This window comes from Penicillium angulare, assembly GCF_028827245.1.
Source record: "Penicillium angulare strain IBT 27051 chromosome Unknown utg000007l_segment0_segment0, whole genome shotgun sequence".
NCBI lineage: Eukaryota > Fungi > Ascomycota > Eurotiomycetes > Eurotiales > Aspergillaceae > Penicillium > Penicillium angulare.
The window spans coordinates 2,377,571-2,398,316 of record NW_026623166.1 but is presented as its reverse complement, the minus strand read 5'-3'; the positions used below and the strand labels follow the sequence as shown (position 1 = coordinate 2,398,316).

General features: G+C 50.0%; 13 protein-coding genes across 13 annotated transcripts; 7 read left to right on the top strand and 6 right to left on the bottom strand.

Moving 5' to 3' along the window:
• Window positions 1–776: 776 nt before the first annotated feature.
• On the top strand, window positions 777–3,864 carry N7478_010168 (patatin-like phospholipase family protein; the record flags this gene model as incomplete). The annotated part of the gene is made up of 5 exons (XM_056926382.1): window positions 777–1,767; window positions 1,812–2,345; window positions 2,397–2,796; window positions 2,870–2,896; window positions 2,949–3,864. The coding sequence occupies 5 exons, from the start codon at window positions 777–779 to the stop codon at window positions 3,862–3,864; spliced, it is 2,868 nt and encodes a 955-aa protein (XP_056775752.1).
• Window positions 3,865–4,365: 501 nt separating this feature from the next.
• On the bottom strand, window positions 4,366–4,763 carry N7478_010167 (uncharacterized protein; the record flags this gene model as incomplete). Its single annotated transcript, XM_056926381.1, has 2 exons — window positions 4,366–4,524; window positions 4,575–4,763. 2 exons carry the CDS (start codon window positions 4,761–4,763, stop codon window positions 4,366–4,368), a joined length of 348 nt encoding a protein of 115 aa, XP_056775751.1.
• A 422-nt stretch (window positions 4,764–5,185) lies between these two features.
• On the top strand, window positions 5,186–5,857 carry N7478_010166 (uncharacterized protein; the record flags this gene model as incomplete). Its single annotated transcript, XM_056926380.1, has 1 exon — window positions 5,186–5,857. One exon carries the CDS (start codon window positions 5,186–5,188, stop codon window positions 5,855–5,857), a length of 672 nt encoding a protein of 223 aa, XP_056775750.1.
• Window positions 5,858–6,327: 470 nt separating this feature from the next.
• Window positions 6,328–7,140, bottom strand: N7478_010165 (CAZyme family AA11; the record flags this gene model as incomplete). The annotated part of the gene is made up of 1 exon (XM_056926379.1): window positions 6,328–7,140. One exon carries the CDS (start codon window positions 7,138–7,140, stop codon window positions 6,328–6,330), a length of 813 nt encoding a protein of 270 aa, XP_056775749.1.
• Window positions 7,141–7,410: 270 nt separating this feature from the next.
• Window positions 7,411–9,563, bottom strand: N7478_010164 (uncharacterized protein; the record flags this gene model as incomplete). Its single annotated transcript, XM_056926378.1, has 6 exons — window positions 7,411–7,553; window positions 7,602–8,007; window positions 8,062–8,289; window positions 8,338–8,625; window positions 8,714–9,308; window positions 9,355–9,563. 6 exons carry the CDS (start codon window positions 9,561–9,563, stop codon window positions 7,411–7,413), a joined length of 1,869 nt encoding a protein of 622 aa, XP_056775748.1.
• A 1,751-nt stretch (window positions 9,564–11,314) lies between these two features.
• On the top strand, window positions 11,315–12,079 carry N7478_010163 (uncharacterized protein; the record flags this gene model as incomplete). The annotated part of the gene is made up of 1 exon (XM_056926377.1): window positions 11,315–12,079. The coding sequence occupies one exon, from the start codon at window positions 11,315–11,317 to the stop codon at window positions 12,077–12,079; it is 765 nt and encodes a 254-aa protein (XP_056775747.1).
• Window positions 12,080–12,403: 324 nt separating this feature from the next.
• Window positions 12,404–12,880, bottom strand: N7478_010162 (uncharacterized protein; the record flags this gene model as incomplete). The annotated part of the gene is made up of 1 exon (XM_056926376.1): window positions 12,404–12,880. The coding sequence occupies one exon, from the start codon at window positions 12,878–12,880 to the stop codon at window positions 12,404–12,406; it is 477 nt and encodes a 158-aa protein (XP_056775746.1).
• A 164-nt stretch (window positions 12,881–13,044) lies between these two features.
• On the top strand, window positions 13,045–13,308 carry N7478_010161 (uncharacterized protein; the record flags this gene model as incomplete). The annotated part of the gene is made up of 1 exon (XM_056926375.1): window positions 13,045–13,308. The coding sequence occupies one exon, from the start codon at window positions 13,045–13,047 to the stop codon at window positions 13,306–13,308; it is 264 nt and encodes an 87-aa protein (XP_056775745.1).
• Window positions 13,309–13,707: 399 nt separating this feature from the next.
• N7478_010160 (uncharacterized protein) lies at window positions 13,708–14,286 on the top strand (the record flags this gene model as incomplete). The annotated part of the gene is made up of 1 exon (XM_056926374.1): window positions 13,708–14,286. One exon carries the CDS (start codon window positions 13,708–13,710, stop codon window positions 14,284–14,286), a length of 579 nt encoding a protein of 192 aa, XP_056775744.1.
• A 759-nt stretch (window positions 14,287–15,045) lies between these two features.
• N7478_010159 (uncharacterized protein) lies at window positions 15,046–15,755 on the top strand (the record flags this gene model as incomplete). The annotated part of the gene is made up of 2 exons (XM_056926373.1): window positions 15,046–15,171; window positions 15,237–15,755. The coding sequence occupies 2 exons, from the start codon at window positions 15,046–15,048 to the stop codon at window positions 15,753–15,755; spliced, it is 645 nt and encodes a 214-aa protein (XP_056775743.1).
• A 34-nt stretch (window positions 15,756–15,789) lies between these two features.
• N7478_010158 (uncharacterized protein) lies at window positions 15,790–17,710 on the bottom strand (the record flags this gene model as incomplete). The annotated part of the gene is made up of 3 exons (XM_056926372.1): window positions 15,790–16,043; window positions 16,627–16,913; window positions 16,965–17,710. 3 exons carry the CDS (start codon window positions 17,708–17,710, stop codon window positions 15,790–15,792), a joined length of 1,287 nt encoding a protein of 428 aa, XP_056775742.1.
• Window positions 17,711–18,286: 576 nt separating this feature from the next.
• On the top strand, window positions 18,287–18,888 carry N7478_010157 (ankyrin repeat domain-containing protein; the record flags this gene model as incomplete). Its single annotated transcript, XM_056926371.1, has 2 exons — window positions 18,287–18,311; window positions 18,365–18,888. The coding sequence occupies 2 exons, from the start codon at window positions 18,287–18,289 to the stop codon at window positions 18,886–18,888; spliced, it is 549 nt and encodes a 182-aa protein (XP_056775741.1).
• A 982-nt stretch (window positions 18,889–19,870) lies between these two features.
• N7478_010156 (uncharacterized protein) lies at window positions 19,871–20,395 on the bottom strand (the record flags this gene model as incomplete). Its single annotated transcript, XM_056926370.1, has 1 exon — window positions 19,871–20,395. One exon carries the CDS (start codon window positions 20,393–20,395, stop codon window positions 19,871–19,873), a length of 525 nt encoding a protein of 174 aa, XP_056775740.1.
• Between the last annotated feature and the right edge of the window lie 351 nt (window positions 20,396–20,746).

Sequence of the window (20,746 nt, the reverse complement as noted above, 5' to 3'; positions counted from 1 at the left end):
GTCTTATAGACCTAGAGATCCAAGGTGTGTGTGGATTCCATGTATGGACTCCTCGCTTTTGTCAATCCTGCAATATCTTGTAGTTGATTGATTCGTTTGCTCGGGTTTTTTGGGGCGACTCAAAAAACCATGCAATCGGTGATAGTACCATCGTCACGACCATTTGTGAGGACTGGAGGCTCAAAATTGTTGGCGGCTAATACCCCATCTTAATTGATCTTCCGAGCGCGTCCAACCTTGATCCATCGGCGCTTGGCATTGACTATCAACATGACACCACGCACTCTCCACAGATGGACAATTGCAAGTGAGGCACTAGGGAGAGAACTGAGGCCCGGCTGTGTCTCTCTCTTGTGAGCATACTGGAATACGACATGACGGATTACGCCGTCAATTTACAACAGGCCTGTCCACCCTCAATCTTTTGTCCACTCCTGCCAAATCATCGGTCCAAGTCGATTGCCATTTTGAGTGTCTGCCATTTATTGCTTTTCTGGACATTCTATATCAGGCCCCTATGTGAAGAAAAAACACCGTCGCTGTACGGTAGATAAACAGGGTGCTGAGGTCCCTCAACTCTCGGCTCACAGATGCGTAGCAAATGATAGGTTGCATGCAAGCGGCAAAATGTGGCTCCTACAGTCCGCTTCAAATGATACCCTGAAAGCAGATTGTGAGGATACAGACTAAAGTGACAACACCGCGGTCTACCAAGCTAGGTTGATCATCGCTATATAAGAGCGCATGTCATCAACCTAAGATGACCGAGACTAGCAATGGCAGCATGGCTCGATCTGGTCCGCGAGGACGGCGTATGGTCCTTGGTAGATACCCATCGCCTGGAAGAGCTGGTGAAAGAGATGCCATATCCTAGCTGCCAGTATCCCTGTCTGCTCTTTTTTGTGGGAAATGCGAATCGTATGCGGGCCTTGCGGACTCTTTTCCCGCAAAACAATGTCTCACGTCAAGGCCCAGCAGGCATGGTCCGCCTTCATCTCAGCGCCCAGACGGCTCATACAGAGCAACCAATTTTGTTCGCGGAGAGCGCTTTGTGTTGGGAAAAATCTCTAGGCGACACAAAATGGCTCAGGTATGCGACGCGCATGCACCAAAGGCACACACTGACTGACGTCGGCGGTGAATTGGTGCCCGCACGACTTCGCCAACAACTCGCTAGCCACGTGGTCATGCCCTGGACGCAGATGATGTGTCTGTTTGTCGATACGTCGGTCGACCTGAAAGCAGCCGGGGAACTGCTCCGACTCCCACGCAGACCGCTGGCAGTTGGGGACGAATGTCTCTCCAATGCGCTGCATGTTGTGATTGTGACCGAGAAAATCCCCCCGGAAGACATCTGGCGCCAAGTAAGTCTATGGGAGCTCTCTCACGCCGATAGACTTACTATCTTGGATTTACGTGAAAGGAGCCGGTGCTCCGATAATGTCGCCTTTGAACCCTTGCGTGGCCTCATTTTGGACCGTCTTCCAGATATTTGGACCGCGCAGCAATCAGACTATCGACTATTCTCGGCATTGCACCTCAGCACATTCTGGAAGTTGAGCCTGCAACACCCGCTGCACATCCTTCACACCACGCCGTTGGATCTGTTGGCTCACGCGCGACGCAATTTTGCAAAAGCCCCGAGTATGCATGAGTCTTTGTGCGAGGGTGTACGCTTGATGCGGATTGACGGCTACACCGAGGGAAATGTTTACGGAGCCGTGGCGTCTGCGCTCCTCATGGACGCGTATCCCCCGGGAATGCACGGTAAGATCAATCCCCCTTCGCTAAGCATAGCGCTGACTTCTTAGGATTTTCGCCGGTGGCTTTGATGAAGAAGCTTTATGGGGAGTGGTGGGCTGCAGAGCGGGCCGGCGAGAGACTTGGCCGCTACGGATGCGTTTTGTCGCGATTCAAGCAGTATTTTGCGCAGCTCGGCCCGCTAAGATCATCGTCGAGCATTCGGAAGACTACGCTCAACCGCCTCTGTCGTCAGGGCGGAAGGAACGCGCTGCGGTCCGCGGTTGTTTGTTTGGTTTGTCTAAGCCGGCCGCCCGAGCATATGCTGCCATGCCGGCACGCCCTGTGCGACACGTGTGTCGTGATCTTTGGGCAGCCTAGCGAGCTCGGCCTTCACCATATCAATATACCTGAATGTCCTCTTTGTGGCTGCGAGAATCATGTTGTCATCCGCCAACTACCTCCTACCAAGGGCCCGTTGATTCTCAGCTTGGACGGCGGCGGGGTGAGGGGTCTATTGCAGCTGCGGCTCCTGCGGGCGCTAGAAGAGCGCATCGGCCTGCCCATCAATTCACTTCCAGACCTTTGCGGTGGAACCAGTGTCGGTATGGACAGCCTACCTAATTGACGAACTACGCGCTGAATCTTTCTAACAGGAGCCTTGTCCGCCATCAACCTCTTCCTCAACGACCGATCGCTCGATGAATGCCTTGACGTGTTTCCAAGCTTTGCGCAGAGAATCTTCCGACGCGCGAGACTCCCGGTACCTCGCTGTTTTCGATGGATGATGTCCGCGTTCAATCTGCTGACAGGTGGCCTCTATGATTCTTCCGAGTTATCGGGGGCGTTGAAGGAAGCCGTCGGCCCTGAACACCACATGTTTGCCCCTGCCAGGACATCCCCGGCAGGCTGTCGTGTGGCACTTGTGGCAAGTCGCACCTCGGATGGCAAGGCATGCGTTTTGGCCAATTATCGGGGCTGTGGCCAGCGTTGTGCATCGGCTGCCTATCGATTTTTGGTAACGAACAGTCCGGAAGGTCCGTTGCTGGCTGATGCGTAAGTGATTTTCTATGTCTGATCATCGATCATATTTGGGATAGGCAATTAGCAGCTCACTTTCTTTGTGCAGGGCAATGTGCAGCGTAGCGGCCCCATTGTGAGTGACCAGCCATGAATGAACTTGACCAAATGCTGAGTGCCTCTTGTAGTTATTTCCACACCACAACCTTGCCAGAGTTTGGGCCGTTCCAAGATGGCGGGGTGCGCGCGAACAACCCGGTTGCGATTGCCATGCGGGAAACAAGCGTCATCTGGCCGTCATCCTCGACATTCGACCTCATATTATCTGTCGGAACTGGCTTCTCGCGGTCCTCGCACAGGCCTCAATCGGGCCTATTGGGGTGGCTTTGGGAAGGGGCCCTGCCTCGACTATGGCGCGCGATGATGTCTTCCCCCTGTTTGGATGGAACGCAAGGTTTTGCGGAAGCTTTGAACTATTTCCCCACTGACTCACATGACAGAATCTTGCGACTAGATCAGGAAATCGACGGCCCATTGCCTCATCTCGACGATGTGAGCGCGCTTCAAGAATTCTCAATGATGGACTTCCCCGTGAGCGACCATGTTGTTCGCAAGGTGCTCGCCAGGGGCATGTTCTTCTTCGAGCTAGACGATATCCCCGTGCGGACCCATGCCGGCTTCTCTTGCAAAGGCTCAGTGCTGTGCTCACGACCAGAAGCGGCTCCAATCCTTGGCCGCGTTCTCGTTGAATCTCCTCATGCGTGGCTCCAGATCAGTAACGGTCACAAGCTAGAATGCCTGGACATTGAGGACTGCTGTCTTACCTGTGGCCACTTCAGAAAAGGACTCTCTTTTGCTGTGTCTAGCCTAGAGGAGAGATTCTCCATTCAAATAGCCAATGACTGCCACAGCGAAACGATCGGCGGTTTTCCCAAATCGTTACTGGAGTTGCTCCAGGAGCAACAAGCCTTTGATCATTTTGGACGCGCGGACCACCAGAATTCCGTCTGGCCACGTATGCGCTCCTGCAATTGTTTTCGTCGGAGTAAACGGAAGCTTCAAATTGTGGAGCCTTCCGTGGCTAACAAAAAGCGACGCTTGTGAGGGTGAGGCGCTTTTCACAAGTCATGGTACCACTCGACGAGACCAAAGGTCTTTCTTGATTGGTGATTGGGATTTGCGAGGTCCTACTATTTACGTCAAGTAAATTGAGAAGTTTCAAAGGATACTTTTTTGATTAGCAATTGGGCTCTGTCTTAGACGTATACTAGGTAATTCTTTAACGCCAAATCTCGTGTTTGGCAAAATCATTCACTCTCACGCAAAAGTAGTGTCTTTGCTATTTAGCACTATTTCATGTGGCTGGCTACACGTGGGCTCTCATATTCGAACTGCTTATATATCTACTTCCATTAGAGTTTATAATGGTTTGTCTCTCAGCTTTTGTCATTTCTGCAGCCTCAATGTAGATACATTATTCACAATCATTATGCTCTAGATCAAAGCATGGGTACTAATATGGCCTCACGTCACACGTGAATATTCAGCAAACGAAAAGTCATGTCATTCAAGTACAGGTCACAGCATGTTCACCGACTCTCGCTCTCAAGCGACCTTCTTCAAATACCAGGCCAGTGACCTCCATAAAGCCGGTCGGCGGATAGGGATCTGCAGAGCCGGAACTTTGCCTCCAAGAGTGTCCAAGCTTGGCGCAGAATCATAGTCGTGCGGTGTTCTTGCAATCTTTGGCTTGTGGCGGGTTTCCTGGTTACTGTGAGCACTACTGTGAGATCTGATTTGAGTTGCAAACTTACCATGTCTTTTCCTGAAGGCGACGGAATACTCGGGTGCGAGTGGTACGTGAAGATCTGTCCTTCGGGCGACTCCATGACTAGCCAACTCTTGATTCCATACAAACGCCAGAAATCGTTGTGGCGTCGCAAGAGATTATTCCGACGCTTGCGGAGTTGTTCTCTCTGGACACGGGTAGACACTGGTGCCATTGGGAATTGAGATGTTAGGGCTGGATCAGTATTTTCGAATGCAGCGTGAAAACGAAGTTATATACATATGCTGGTACCAAGAAACTCGCGCACTACCATTGCCGGCGAAAACCCCTCAACGGTTGATCACTCTCACTTTATGAAACACTTGAGCGTCCAACTCTGAGCGCTCGACCAGAAGTGTTGATTGTTGCCCATTATGGCTAATTCGAACGGGCATCAACGACATTTCGCGTTGAGCCTGCAATCTAAATCAACACCTTCATTTTCATATGACGCCTCAATTTCGTAACGAAAATACAACGATCACGCTCTTCTTAGCGAAAAATGCCACATAGGTCTACTATAAGACCTAGCACAGTGTTCCTTGTCCTGAACTTACTACCTGTGACATTTGACGTGTGTTTTCTATGCAATCAATGATGGCACGTTTGCACCAGGTCGTCAGACGTCAGGGCCCGTGTCATCAACACCGTACCGTTACACAAGAAGAAATGGTGATTAGAGCAATGGTATTCATTCTCTGGTTGGTCGCAGTGCGATCAGAAGCTGGTACCGGGACGGTTCGAGAGGACAGCCTTCTATCCAGCTACCCGGATAAAAAAGACTATTTTGAGATGGACCAGTCAGTGGAAGAGAGCCAAAGGCGTCTACCCATGTCCAATTCACAAATCCGCGCCCAATCACACTCCAGCAGCGGGAATTCGACGGTATTTCGACGATCCGTACGAAAGGCACGCCATGCTCCGCTACTTCGGATATGTTCAAAGAGGCAACTCATAACCAGTTGGAAAGGCATCATTAAGGCAATTTCTCCCAAAGTTCGTCATTTATCTTCTCCGATTCGCTCCCATATAAGCCTCATCAACGCTGCGAATCTCTTACGGCTGGTCTTGCTAGCGGCAAGGCAGTGCGAAGAACTGATCTCAACCGACGGTTCATCAATTCAGCTACGAAATCCCGGATCGTTGATGAAGGTCTTGCTCACAAATCTGGATCCTGAATTGAGCGGCGAGGTGCGGAAACGTGTCGCTAGCTCTGCGACCAAGGTTGAAGGCGGCGCCGCTCCTGAGCATGGGGTTGATTTAGATTGAAGCTCACGAGCCCATAAGGCTGAGTTCCCCGCGTTTTCTATAAGTTTTGCATTTGATATGATTGAATACCTCGTCTTGGAAATTGTGATCTGCAACACGAGGAAACTGTCGCATGTCTTTACTTAGCTTTGAACTGATTTTCTGTCAACTCCCTGTATACTTTACAATAATGTGATAGATTTTCACTACTAAATACTTTTCTTGGTCAGCATTGTCAGCATTTGTTATTCAAGACTCATATGTGGTCATCGATCGAAGATTGGCTACAAAGCAGGTTCACTGTTGATCTGCAGCTATCAGGTAGTACATTTCTCAAATTGGTAAGCAACATTTAAATTCGGTTTTAGTGGATCGATAAGGCAAAAGAGGAAATCGCAAATTCATTTGAACTCGTCCTGAAGCATGAAAACGCGGCCTGCGTGGCTCGTGCCTAGCCATAAAGATGACTGCCAAGCCAGTCATCCAGACATTCAGGCAGTGGGAGGCCGAGCGATACACCAGGAAGGTGCTGCAGAAGTCATAAATGGAGATGGTGAATGCGAGCCGCTTGTCGGGGGAACTTGCAAGGCTGTTACGCCGCGGTCGCCAAAAAGCGGGACTCCTGTGCAGGCAGGCAGGTTCAGGGGCGCCAAACTTGCCGGGTCGCCGTTGTACTCAAGAGCATTACCTGGGTGGGGGAACCGGATATCGACGTTCTCTGTAGTATTACAACCATTGATATTCGCGATGAACATTGGTGGGAAAGAAGGCCGTGTTTGCGATCCATTGGCGGGTAGACCGGTGATTGTGATGGGGGCGCAATTCATGTACATTTCACGATTGCCGATCTGATTAAACCACGTCCAGGCCAACGTGTAATCCCCCGGTTCCATGCTCTCAGGAATGGTAAAGTTGAACTGGAAGGGATCCATAGCTGTCGCGCTACTTCCAATGCTACCGCTAGTACTGGCCGGACAGCCGCCCTCGAAAGATTTAATGACCAACCACTCCGAGTCTTTAGACGGAATTCGGTCCATCGTTAAACTGACTTGGCAGGATCCTCCGCCATGCGTGGCGCCTCCTTCAAAAGAAAGGGGATAGGTCTCTCCGACGCCGACGATATTCTGCTCCTCGGGCGCTTCGAATGCACCCGGGCGTAGCTTGCACGGAAAGTCGCTCCCATCTGCTGCGAGTGGGGAATTGTTGAGCGTTGCCTTGCCAAATGGCTTTGGGCTGTTTAAAATCATATGACCCGTAGCCCAACCCACAGCCATAATGATGGAGACAGCCTTGAGATGAAACATTGCAGCGGCTGAGGTGCGAATTTGGATGTGCACAGCAAGAACGAGATAAGGCCACAAGAAGCATGGACGGATCCCATCATATACCCTCCTGCTGAGTTGATGAAGGGAAATAATTAGCAGGAGGATTTTGGGTGGCCACACTTTTGGCCTCGGCCTGCGAGAGGATTAAGTGCTGCTGTTCAAATGTTCGTAAACGATGACAACTAATTGAGGCCCATTTGACTCAAAGAACTCTTTATTCTGATGCAGGCTGAAGACAGTCCCAGCATATCAGCATGACGAGTCTTCGTTCAACGCAATCATGGCAAAATATGGCTTCGCTCTATCCAAACGCTGGAACGCACAGAGCATATCTGGCTCTGAAACTAATCCTTGGGCACATCCGCATGGTGAAGGCTCGCTGGCATCCGTAACTAAGAATGTTAATAATGGATCATGTCAGTCGATTCGTCGGGACTTACTTTTGGTATGGAGTAATTTGTAGGAATGCTCCGCAATACGTTTTTCTTCGTGGAGGACAACGTGGTATTGCGCTGCAGTATCATGGTCCATTTGCACTGAGCGGATCCTGTGGTTCTCCCAGGTGAACACCAAGCCGTAGTGCTGATATGAGGATTCGATCCTCTGCGGCATGAACCTCAAGATACGCCTGATATGGCCTAAATATCGTCTTTTGGTGGCCGCCAAAGGAGGAGAACTCTGGAAAACAGAATCTACAGCCCGAAGCATCAATTCTTCGATGGTGTGATCACAGAAAAAGGCCACGTCTGGGCCTACCATACCCGCATCCAACTCATAACAGCATGAGCCCCCACCGTGCACACTCTGGAAGTCAAGCCACAGGCCACGGATCTTCAGTATGTTATCCTGTCGATCAAAGCATACGTCAATTGCTTTGCCGTTGGTTTGGACAAATTATACCTCGATATTCTGTGTGGCACTCAAAAGAGCCATGCACGCTCTCACCGCTCTCGCAACAGTCTGGCCAAAGGTGGTTGTCGGATGCTCGGCAAGAGGTGCATCCTTAAATCGCTTCGTCTGTTCCTCTTCAAAAGTTCGGATGGACGTGCTCGATCGAAGCATTTCCCAGAGCGGCGGAGGTAGCGCCACCGACTGCTTGCCTGTGTGCTTCCGAATCATTTCTGCGGTCTGGAGAGTCAGCATTAAAGACATGCCATTCAGATTGCTGAGACTTACCTGTGACGACAGCCTCCCATCATAGAAAAATTCGCGGTTATTTGAATTTCGCAGAAGGTGCTGCCAGATCAGATGCCTGGTCGACGCCTCCAGGAGGCGGTCTGCCAATGCTACATCGGCAGAATTTGGGAAATGTCGAAGGAGGCTAACGTAAATCGGCAGCAGCTCCTTACCATGTTGAGTTAGTGCACACTCCCAAATCTTCCGAACCAAGTTAGCCTCACTCTGCTGGTTGGCCACCCACAGTCTGTCACGCGTCAACATACCGTGTGCAAAGTTGTAGCTGAGCTTGTAACCTTTAAAGAGTGATGCCACGGATGATACAAGAAGCCCTTGGAAGAAAATCTTTTCTATTCATCTCCCTGTCTAGAATCACGTCGCCGTAGTCGGTGGTGGCAACAGTGACTGGGTAGTTCAGTCCGCGAATATCCATGGTGACTGATAACCAATTGAGGAATGTCTCCGCTGGTAACTGATCTTGACTACTAGCGATGGTCACAGAGACATCCCTGTCAATACGAGCACGCAGCCGATCCATGTGGATTGCGGCATCTGCACCATCTGGAGCCTCCTTCTGCAAAGAAGGACGCAAGGAACAGCTCACTTGAGATGCAGTTTGGTCCCATGAAAATGTCCAGTTGGTCCGGCTAGCTGCCATGCGGACCTGGTAGCCCTCTCGAATGAGGACCATGGCAGCCAACTTCAGGCCCTCGCCGTGGCGTCCGATCGAATCAGGCCCCTTCTTGGAAGACCATCCGATTCCCAATGCCTCGATCGGCAGAGACGAATTGGAATTGACTAAAGTGATACTGCCGTTACTCTTCTGATATTTGATAAACCCCAGAGCTTCGGAAGACTGCTCGTCAGGCGATGGCCTCGGAACGAGGATCATGATGCGGTGCCCTTCGTCTCTGAGTATCGGTCTGAATTCTTTCCTGTGTAGTCTGTGTGTCTCCATGATGGCATCCTTCCTGTCTAGAGTCAGCTTCGTGTTCGCGATTTGGTGAAAGGACTTACCAGTTCTGATAGAGTTCGCGAAATGCGCTCTTACCATCCCAATCACTCAGGTAGCTAGGCGACCTGTGTAGGGTTATTTTCTGCCACGCTTTGATTCCCTTCCGGATTACACCGACTTGAGATTCGTGCAACTCTCGGATGAGCTGTGAACTAGGATCTGAGAAGTCGCACCCCAGCTCGGAAGCCCTGTCACTTGCTATGTCGCTCATTGTAGCTGGTTGGAATCGCAGATATGTGAGGGGCTCGCAAGGAATTTTTTGAAAAAGAAAAACGGCATCAATAAGTAAGGCTCCTTGTGCAGGTTTTTTTCCATAGCAGCCTGTTTGAAAGAGACCAACCACTCTCAGGCCCAGGAAATGACGTGGTGTGCGCTCAACACTATGGACTGTTGAATGACGGCCCGTGGGTACTCAACGTGCTTTTACTTCCAGGCTTAGCCGAGATGATCAGCATAACGCTCACCATATGTGCTATACTTTGCGTCGGATTGCTGAAACAGGTCATCCAAAAGACCTGGTCATTCTCACTGCCAAAACATGCCCTGGCGGCACTCCGGGCCTCTCCCACCCTCCGATAGCAGAACGGCTTGATTGACAAAGTGATCTGCTCAAAACTGTAACTTTACTGCGTACCAGACTTAATATAGCTGCTCAAATACTTGCTCGGGTGGTGAGCGGTCGTGTCACGGATGTTTAATCACTGTCGAGGGTCGTTGATTCACAAGCCAAGAATTGTGGGTCCAGCCAGAACAGCCTCTTGGACCACGCAATTATTTGACCTTGAGGTTACACATTTTGCTGGCCTCGCTTTCAACGTCGAACCATGGTAAGATGCACCGACTCACTTTTGTTATTCTATATATTCCTTGTGGCCTAACAATAGCGCCCAGTCGTAAATTTCTCACTGCATTCATTTTACCGAGAGCAACTGGCAGACCGCAGGTACGACGCGACACATCTCTAAATAGAAGGCGAAAAACCTACTCAAATAAGTACGTTCATCCTAAATTATTCTCACTGCCATGCTTACTGATTCTTGATAGTGAATGACCTTTCGGCCGAACTAGACATTCTGTGGGAGCAATTCATCGACACGCCCCCTCCATCGCCACGTCTTGCGAGTAGCATTCTTTTGAGCTCACCACCCTACCCACAAATCTCAGAAAAAGCCATTGCAGTCTATGACTGCGTATCCTGCGTGCTCTGTCCGATTTCCGATCTAGTGCTCGCAAATCAAACGTGGCTCCCGTGGTACGGCCCAGACCCCCTTTCGTCGAGTACATCCACCGAGGAGGTCTTTCTCTTCTTGTCGGCTTTTTTCAAGGTCAGTTGGGTAGAGTGTCACCTCTACACCATCAGTCGAGACTCAGAAATAACGGTAGAAAGAGATTCTTTTGTGTTTTCCCGTGTTGAGAGCCCGTATCAGAACTTGGCATGGATGCGGAAAGAGATTCAAGCTATGATAATGCAACATGAAGTGGAAGGCGTTCTTGGTATGTTTTCTTTCCGACTCCTCATATGTCCACATAGTGAAGAGCTCACCGGTACAGAGAAGGGGCTCTGCTGTCACCCAACTTTACCATGAATCGAACATTGAGTGCAAATCGCAAAGCTGTTTAGAGCAAGTCGGCGCCCCTTGAATCTATTTTTTGTCAAAGCCCGTTGTCAATAACATACTACAATTTGTACTATCTTTCTACGCGCATCTATCAAAATCCACGAGGCAAAATTCTTTCCAATAGCTGGATTATTATACAAGAAAAGGGTTCAGTACGACATAGCTTCCTTTCGAGCCAAAAACTGATTCCCGTTTGTAATCAAAAGATGAGGATCAAAGGTCGCCCAGAGAAAGACACGGCTTCCAGTTAAAAGCTTCACTTGCCTCTCTGGCATTGCAGCCTGCCCCTCACTACCCCGTTCTTTTGATTAACAATCAAAACGACATTGAATGGTAGGAGCAAATGCACACCGCCAGACTCCTCGCTGTCGCTCTCCTGAGCATCATCGTACCCACGCTGGTTTGGGCCGATGGAAGCTCAGGAAACAGTTTTTCACAAGAAGCCTATGGAAGAAAGATATCCGGGTGTCAAGGGTACGCCTCTGCAGGTTTTGGTCAGCGCACGCTCCCAATCGGTAGCGGCGACAACTATCGGGGGAATGTTGGCATCCCGTATGGCAACAACATCATCGAGATCCCTGCACACGCTGCAGATGACTACAGACATGTGGTTCAGTTCAATGGAGTCCCCGGCGACTCTTGGACAGTGGTTATTTGGAACAAATACGGACCAGATGGGGTGATGAACGGATGGTTTGGTAACGCCTGTCATGACTTCCACCTCACAGGCAGCCAAACTCGCTTCTTTGCGTTCGATGACGACTCGCAAGGTGGATGGGCAGCTGCGCGCGGGTCTCACATCCCATTGGACACTAACGGGGGTTACGCGACCACCTGGGGAGAGTTTGATTTTGGCTCGCGCATCAATCTTGGGTGGAGTGGATTTGATGTCTCTGCAATTGCTGCTCAGAGCGCCCAGTTAGACGTTCAGGGAATGAAGATTTGTGATACAGTGACAGGAGTTTGCTCCAGTGTCAGCAAAAGCGCGGCTCGGATTGAAAATGCCTACACATTCGCGACTAGATATGAGAAGGGCATCGGTGGCAACCTTGCGCCTGGTCCAGTGCGATTGAACGTTCGGATTGGCTACGTTGATAGGGATGCATAGAATGAGATTCATTGAGCTTTAAACTGCTACGATTGAGGAGGGTTTAGCAATAGCAAATATGAGAGAGATTAGGAAATAACCTTGATACAAAAGAGCCTAGACGTCGCAACAGCGAGGTTCACTGACCCAATGGTGCCTTTGAGAAAGATGTAGAGTGTGGAAGCCTTATTATATTGACTCTAGGGCCTTCACTACGCTATATCAGATGATGTCCCAACGCAATCTGCTTCCGCACCACTCAAGCGCGGGCGAATTGCAGTGAAAGAACATCTGATCCACATCCCCATTCTTCGCCCACGAACCTTTCCTTTATTCACTGCTTGATTATTCAAGACCTCCAGTACGAACAGCATAATTGGCTCGACAGATACGCCTGTACGCCAAAAATATTGCTAGGCATATGCAACCCAATACAATGCCCCTTGGATACCAACTGGGAATACCGCGGTGCTCTGCTGAGACGCTGGAGGCCGAGATGCCCGCGATGAGCTCAACAATAGAAAGGTCGAGCAGGGCGAGCGGCACCCCCATGAGTATGCGCTCAAGTCGATCCGGAATCAAGGAGTCGTCGCGATAGAATTCCATCATCAGGGAGACTGTACAAGATAGCACGGTCGTAATGAGTGACATGCTGTACAAGGTTGGAGCTATGCTGGGGTGGAAGTTGAGTTTTTCAGAATGCGTAGGGCGCAAGAGGATCGTAGAAATAAGAGCAATGATCAGGGCGAATTCAAAAATCTGTTTCCAAAGTCCACTGAGTCTTTCAGTGGCTGCTGGGAGAATTCTGCTATTGGAAGGCATGGTGGTTACAGTGTCGTGTCCGAGGACTTCTGAGTACAATGCAGAGAAGATGAGAGGGGACAGAGAATAAGACGGAATTGGAGTGAATTTATCTTCTCAGTCGATTTCACCTTCGGCAAAGTTGGGACTCGTATATGATTACTGTCCAATCAAGTTCAGTCAACATGTGGGAAAACCCGACTACACTATGCGCCATTAGCCAAAAAATTGATGGCAGTGGACGCAACTCACATAATGATCGGCGGTTCTGCCTTGTGCGCACCCTTGAATCTCGCTGCCCAAAAAAAGTGGCAAAAGTTGTGGCCTGTAAGTTTGATCGTAACTTTGCAACGAGTCGCCCATCTGGTGAGGAAAAGCAGAGCTGCAGCATCCCAGTCGTGAAGATCTTGTTGAGTGAATTGATGAACGCGGTTATGTCAACGCGTTGAGTAACCCATGCACCAGATTTTTGCATCAGTGCCACGGAAGGTGCGCAGGGCGGTGGCTGCCTAGGTGTATTTTCCCGCGACTTTGGAATGAATATGGGTTGCACTGATACAGTCCCGAGCTCGAAAACTGGATTTCTGTAGTATGGAATACCTAGGAGTACACGATTGGTGCGGCTTGATCTCCGTGGTGTTGGTAGACCAGAGCCTTTCGGGAAATATCATATCGTAGTCACCCAGAAATGTGATTGAGGATCCTGGAAGCTCTACCGTTCCTGGGAACAATCAAAAATTAGCAGAATCTCTTCTCATAACAAGTTTAAAAGTCGACTAAATCTCGTCTCTGCCAGCTGAGCATCTTCAACCCTTTGAATAGCACGCTTTTCTATACATCCTACCAAAATGAGACTGCAACCCATATTTGACGTGATCTGCATCCGCTTCGCCATCGCTTCTCTTATCGTGATCAACTTAGCTATTGCCGGCCTTGATTCAGCCATTGCCCGGTTTGCAGTTGTCTTGCGAGATCGTGCAAAATCCGATCTCGCAGCCTCCGGGGACAGTGTCGCAGACAATGTTTTCACAAACCTGATGCACCGAGTGCTAATATCTGCGATAATTGGTGCACTTGCATCGACTGGTTTCGCGATATTTGGGATAGGGCTGACCGTGTCTTCAAGCCGCGCCGCAAAATCCCACGACGCATTCGCCTTGTTTGGCTTTATACAATTTTTCGTCAGCATTGGCTACGTCGCCTTAGGTGGCCTTATTGCTGATATTTTACATGGATACCAATCCTCGTTTGAACGGTTCTCCCACGCTGGTGAAATTCCATATTACGAGATCATGTACTATGGTGGAGTTGGAGAAGCAGCCTTCGGGGCCTTGGTGATGGTTTTGATGATCGTGACTCTCTTTGCTCAGCCGAAGTTGACGGGAAGGCAACCAGTGAGATTCCAAGAAGCTGCAAGCGTGGCTTGAGGATTTTGCGGGAGCCAACACAGTGAGGAGAAGATGATTGATTGCAATTGGAATACGTCAATGGGGTGTCTGACCTGATTGAAATACAAATTTCAGCAAGTTACAGCATTTGTCGGGAATTTTTTTAATCAGCAGTTCTTGTTCACTCAATTCATAGCCCGCGTTCGCAATCAATATTGAAGCAGGGATTCGATCTCAGAAGAACTTCAGAGTATAGAAATGTATTTTAGCTCATTTCGAGCGAGCCTGCCCAATGCCATCGGTCATGAATTCCAGTTTGCAACTTCAGTGAGATCTGGTGGTCCCCTCTTGACGTCCTGGTTCCTGCCCCCCTCCCCGTTTCAACCGGCCGGGGCATATTTTGAACCATGCTAGAATTACAGGTGGGGCAACGCCACCCGTCGTTGCTTCAACAGTTGTCTCAACTTGAGCCCCACACTGTTGACTGCTCACCCGTTCCAGGTGCATTAAAAGGTGGATTTTCAAGTCAAGAAAGGATCAAAAATTTGAGTAGACATTTCATGAGTGGCTGTTCCGACGTTGGCATCTATTGTAATTTTTAATATTCATTCGTACCACCCAGTAGTCCATGTATGGTCAGCGAACTTCAGTCTTTTAACCTCGTCAGTAGTGAGAAATTACTAGAGACGGAGGTCTCCTTGTCGAAAGCTCACCCTGGAGGATTTGCGCAATACCTCACACTTCCGGCTGATCTCGTTTCTCAAATATTCTTCAAATATTCTCAAAGTATCGGATTCAATGTGGGCCAGTCTCATCAGATTTGGGACAATCGCGACATTAGCTGCTGCCCTTTCGGCGTCGCACGAGATTCACTTGCCTTATATGCGTGAACAAAAACCGGCACATGAAGCCTTGTACTATGTGGTACGTATGTCTACTGCATGGGAAAGCAGAGAAACTTTTCGAGCAACTCACTAATAACATTCCAGCCAATAGTGTGGTCAGTACATGATGACGACCTACTTGCGAATGGTGACCGAGTTTTTCCACCGACCTCCGCGATGACAATCGATGCAGAGTTGTGTGCGTACTCAAAAGGGTGTATTGGAGCTCACGTGAGCCTCAAGTACTCATTGGAAGCCAGCATGATGTTGCATTCCAAAGGTCGCACAGATGACGCTCCCACCAAGGAAGGGGTGAGAGTTTTGGTGGGGTTGACAGACAGCACGGGTGAGCCTATCACGCCAAGTTTCATCGCCATTGAAGTAACCGGATACCATGGAGGTGCTACGCATATCACTGCAATTCGACTGATTCCATCTGATACGATATCTAAGGACTTCATGAAATCCGTGAAAACTTCAAGTATGAGAGGCGGTCAATTGAGGACCCATCTCCCAAATCAGCATCCCAACCAAAGAATCAACCAATGGACTATACCGCGAAAGCGACGAAGGTCTTCGGCATCGCTGAATTCTCTTCCAAGAGACTTTGAAGATTCATACTAGTTCCAGTCAATTCTCGTTCTCCAAATTAGGACAGTCAGGTCTTGCGGAGTGCCTCTGAAGCCTGTTGTCCTGCGAAGGAGTTGCTGCTGAGTGCCAATGGTATTCGGATCAACGCATTTGACGGGGAAGAAGATGGCTTACGCTTCAGATGGGCTCTCTGTTGGCAGTGGGCCTTCTTTTGGACGACGTCACAACTAATGCCATCGCAACCTTCTTGGGATACAGAACTCGGTGCTACGGTTCGCGACGACAATGTTTCCGTAGTGGGAAGGGCGCTTGAAACCACGGCTGTGTGGTTGTTGATTAGATGTGGCGTTTCGAAGACATGTTTCGCGTGGTCGCTTTGGAAGAGTCTATCAAACCGCTTCCGCGCTTTGGTATTTCGTTTCTGCTCGTCCCAATTTCTACATGGGAGGCGGTCTTGACCCGCATTTGTTCCGTTCTTCTCGAACTATGGCTATAGTTGCTTTAAATTGTTATGATTTTCAAGTCTCAAGTGGCCTTCCAAGGAGCCTGGATAAAATGAAAAGTTCTCAACGTTTTGGATATTTGACGCGTCTTTGAACTGACCGGTAGCACTCTTATGTGCTGGAATGACAACGCAGATACTGAACTCCAATCATTGGGGTTTTCAAGAGCACGCGAGATCAAGACTCTCCTTATTCCTATAGTCGGCTTACGCATAATATTGGTGCATATTGACGTCACTATGTCTCTGATGGGATTGCAGCCTAGCTGTCAGGCTAAAAGAAAATGAACATTGGTCTCGATGACCGCAAATTAAAGTGAATATCTTGATAGCCCTAGTTCTGTAATGAGACAAAGTCTACTATCCATCAATACCATCTAGACAAGTCAAGCTATCACTCACGGCCTCGCGGTCGACTATTCTCCAATCTTGTCGATCGTCGAAGCGAAGCAGTGCTACTGACATTCCGCATCAGCCGTGCCGACCGACGAGGTGGTTCGCCCCGTGCTGGTGCGCGGGGTGACCGAGCAATGCGGCCCTGGGAAGTCGTACTATCCTCGGTGGACAAGGTGTCTTCTAGCTGCGAATTATGCCCCGTGTCTATGTCCCGGCCTACCATTAACGCGCTAGCGGAGTCAGTCCGACGCCTAATGGGACGGATGAGGGCATCTAGAGCACCATTACTGCGGCTGCTGATTGTCAGAATTCCCTCTCTATGACATTGGAGCGAGTGAACTTACCAAACACAACAAGAGGTGTCAAAGCTTGTGTCGCGCTGTTCCAGCCAGAGTTCCATGCAGGACAGGTGCGATAGCGCGTGGCATTGTTGACATCGGAGAATCACATTTTCATCGGTCGTGTCTCCATCTTCCGCCAGGCAAAAGGTACAATGAATGTCGTTCACATCATGGCTCATAGCGAGACAGTGTAACTCCAGGTCTTGAGTTCCTGCCAAAATATTCGCAACGGACGCAATCGCGGGTTGTGCCGGCGAGACAGCCCACGGCACATTGTTTGCTCGTAGCATCGCGGGGGACACATAAGGCTGGATTGCTTGCGGGAGCTCGCGCTCAGTCTCACTGGTATCATATGAGACACCATGGTCCAACTGATGGGTTGCAGGTTGGCGCAGGTCACTTTCCTCGTGGCTTAGCGTGGTCGCGTGTTCCAGCACAACGTTGCTACCGAGCTGATTGCGAACAGCGGCATCATACCAGCGTCGACTAACCTGGTCAACTTGCCGATCTCGATGCCATCTGGAGCACAGGAAATGAGTTGCAATGTTGTGTAATGTCGGCTGCAGGGTTTGCGCATGAAAAGGTGCTCGAGCAAGGCTTCTCAGCTTCTCCTTTCTCTGCTTGAGCATCTTCGCAGAGATCCGATTCTTACAGCGAGCACCTCGCTCTGTGATGCCGCAGCAGGTAGCCTGGTGGGCCAGATCCTCACCAATCTCACAAACGCTGACTGGGTTCCAAAAGGTAGACATGGCGAAAAGACTAAATGTAATGTAGATCGACAATCAAAGATGAGACAAGTAGCAGGCACAGAATTTATCACTGGGCTCTCTGAGTGCCTTCTAGCTTTTTATATTTCCTCCTGCTCCTGCCTAGTGTGGAATGTACGCTAGAGGGTAAGTCAGGAGCAGGGCCTTTTGCATGGTCCAAATTGCTCTCATAGACTACCTGCAGGCATTCCAGTCCATCGAGGCAGCGGATTGCACCAACTAGCCTACATATTAGACGCAAGTAGATTGGCCCGCTGTGAGAAGCCTTTGTTGAAAATGCGAGGAATCCATGGCGTTCCGCTTAAGGAAGAGCATGGAGATTCCTGGGAGCACAAGAGTTCCTGGGAACAGCCTGTCTGTTCCACGGGCCTCATTTTCCGTGATTCTACCCCAACCAAATTCCATCTAGCTCAAATGTAAAGTAGAGGGTCAGCCAGAAGAATGCACACTGCTTGAATATGGTTCATAGTGCCTCCTACAAATACTCGGCCGGACTGCAAGGTCGAGCCTTGCTCCTCCATCATCTCATCCGAAACAGCCTCTCACTACATGTCGGAGATGTCGCACCACCTCTTTACCATCGGTTGGTCATCTTATTCCAGTGTCAGTGCGGCTGCTGACTTCCCATTCTAGCAGGCTCTCCGCCGTCATACGAAGAGCGTGCCGCTGCTCATTGCTGCAGACGGTCTATTCAGAATGCATTGTTCTTTGCAATTGCTCGGGGAGATGTGCAAGCCGTGATTCAACTCCTTCAACACGGCATCGATGTCAACAGCAGCGGACCGAAGGGCCAGCCCACGCTCTTCACGGCTCTAGAGTATCAACAGCACGAGATCTTGAAGATCCTCTTGGGTGACCCGCGAATCGATGTTCACATCACAGATGGCCAAGGTCACACTGCGCTCCATCTGGCGGTGATATACGACGATCATCTTGCAGTTCAGATCCTCTTGCAAAGCAGATCTCTCGATGTCGATCGGTCCAACTTTGCAGGGGACAGCGCACTGCTTCTCGCTGCCAAGACGTACGGTGGCTTCGAGCCCAGACGCGACGCGATCCTTGAGCTGTTGGTTTCTCACCCACAATCGATGGTGAGCCAGCGCGACACCAAAGGCTGCTCCCTCCTCAGTATGCAACGTTCACGTCGAACCGGATGCTGATCGCGCAATTAGCGCGAAGCTGTCTTGATTGAAGGCCCTGGAAGCCTTGGGTCTTTCCCCTTAGGTCAGAACACGAAAGCCGGGCTGCAGAGGGACGGCATGAAGCGACCATACCACGTCCACCCACAGAGCCGGAAGTAGTTGGAATATGACTAGACTAGAAGGCCATGGTGCTATATTGAAAGGCCAATTCCCTCGGCTGTTTGAGATTATTGGGAAGATGCCGGGCGCGACGCGTCCCACGGCCATTCGCGGGCCGACCGCAGAGTGACGGAGTCTCCACGTGGCCCGCCTTTCACCAACCCGACCAACCTTATGATTACCAGACTACGTGACAGCGGGATATCTATCCCCAAGTGCCTCAGAGGCTCTGTAAGATCTGCAGTCGCGATCAAATTCGGAGATCGAGGTTTGTCATTTGCTAGAAATCGTGACATGTTATTCTAATATGATTGCTTAAAGTCTGAGATATATATTTCGTTTGGCTTAATGTTGAGGAATTTTATAACCCAATAAACAGGGCAGAACTGTGTTTATTAGGCAAATGAGTTGAACGAGGATGAATATTCGTACTTTCTAATTAGAATTTCGATGTAAACAGACCACATACAAGTATTAGAATAATATATTTCCAGGTCCAGGATCAGGAAAACCCGACAGGGGGTTCAACTGAGGTTGCCAAGTTGAACCCCCAAAAGCCACCATGATTGGTCAGTCCGCCATCCGGAAGTGATTGCCACCGCCTTCTTGTACCACGTCAACAAAGCCTGGCCCGCCAACTGCCACCGTCGAGGCTGGTCGTCAGACCAGGGTAGCTGACTGCCCAACTGGCCCTCACATCATACCTGAAACGAATGTACGCATTCGAAACGCTCATCCAGGGCTGTTGCCTCGCCTTTCACAACTCACTGAACAATCTCAGGACCCCAATACACAAGACTCGACCAGCTCGACCTTCAATCGTATACGATGCCAAAAACCTCTAGATCCACTCGGAAGATGGCACCGAAGCTGTTGGCATATCTAATTCCTGCATCCAAATGCGTTCCGCCCTGTCCTCCTCCACCCTTGATGCGTCCAAGGCTGCCCAGAGAGCCAATGTAGCCCGGCATAAGCGTGCATTGATCGGGGCGAATTGGTCGGAATGGAAGTGTTCTTCCAATACAAGCTTTTGTGTGATGTCAACCACGGCTGTTGCTAGATGGCAGAAATTCGCGCAACAGGTGCGGAAGAACTCATTTTCGTGAGCTTGCTGATCACGCTGGCTCCGCTTCTCAGTGATTGGGTCTAGTGGGGATTGTGCCACGCTCTTTGCTGTACTGAGGTGTGTCTTTGTCGTCTCTAATGCCATGGTCGTTATCCCCGCCACAAAGATCCGATGGTCCAGTGGTGTAATCTCGGGAAGATCATCCCAGGCGGGGACAGGCGTAGCCCTTGAGGAGTGTGGTTTTGGTGTACCTGGCGAGCGACTGTATACACTCGATGCATTAGACGGAGGGCGGGCCATCATTGAAGCTAGAACAGAGGCTTCCATCCGGCGCTTTGGGATCTTGTTTCGCGGCTGATCACGCTTATATCACGCGCAAACGGTAGGAAACAATGGGGTCTTATGACAGGCAGTCCTGTGGGTGATATACTCTAGTATCAATTCCTAGGGCGGGGAAGTCGGTGATTGAGCGGGCCGCATTTTCCAGTGGGCTTGGGCTAACGTCCATGGTCGCTGAGCTGTGCTACATAGCAATTTCCGAGTCATCTGACTCTAGGATGGGGGGTATAGCAGTCTGGCAAAGTAACTCTACTCAAATTTTCTATTTCTCCCCCAGTCAGTCTTGGTAAAGCTAGCCCGATGGCCAGCCTA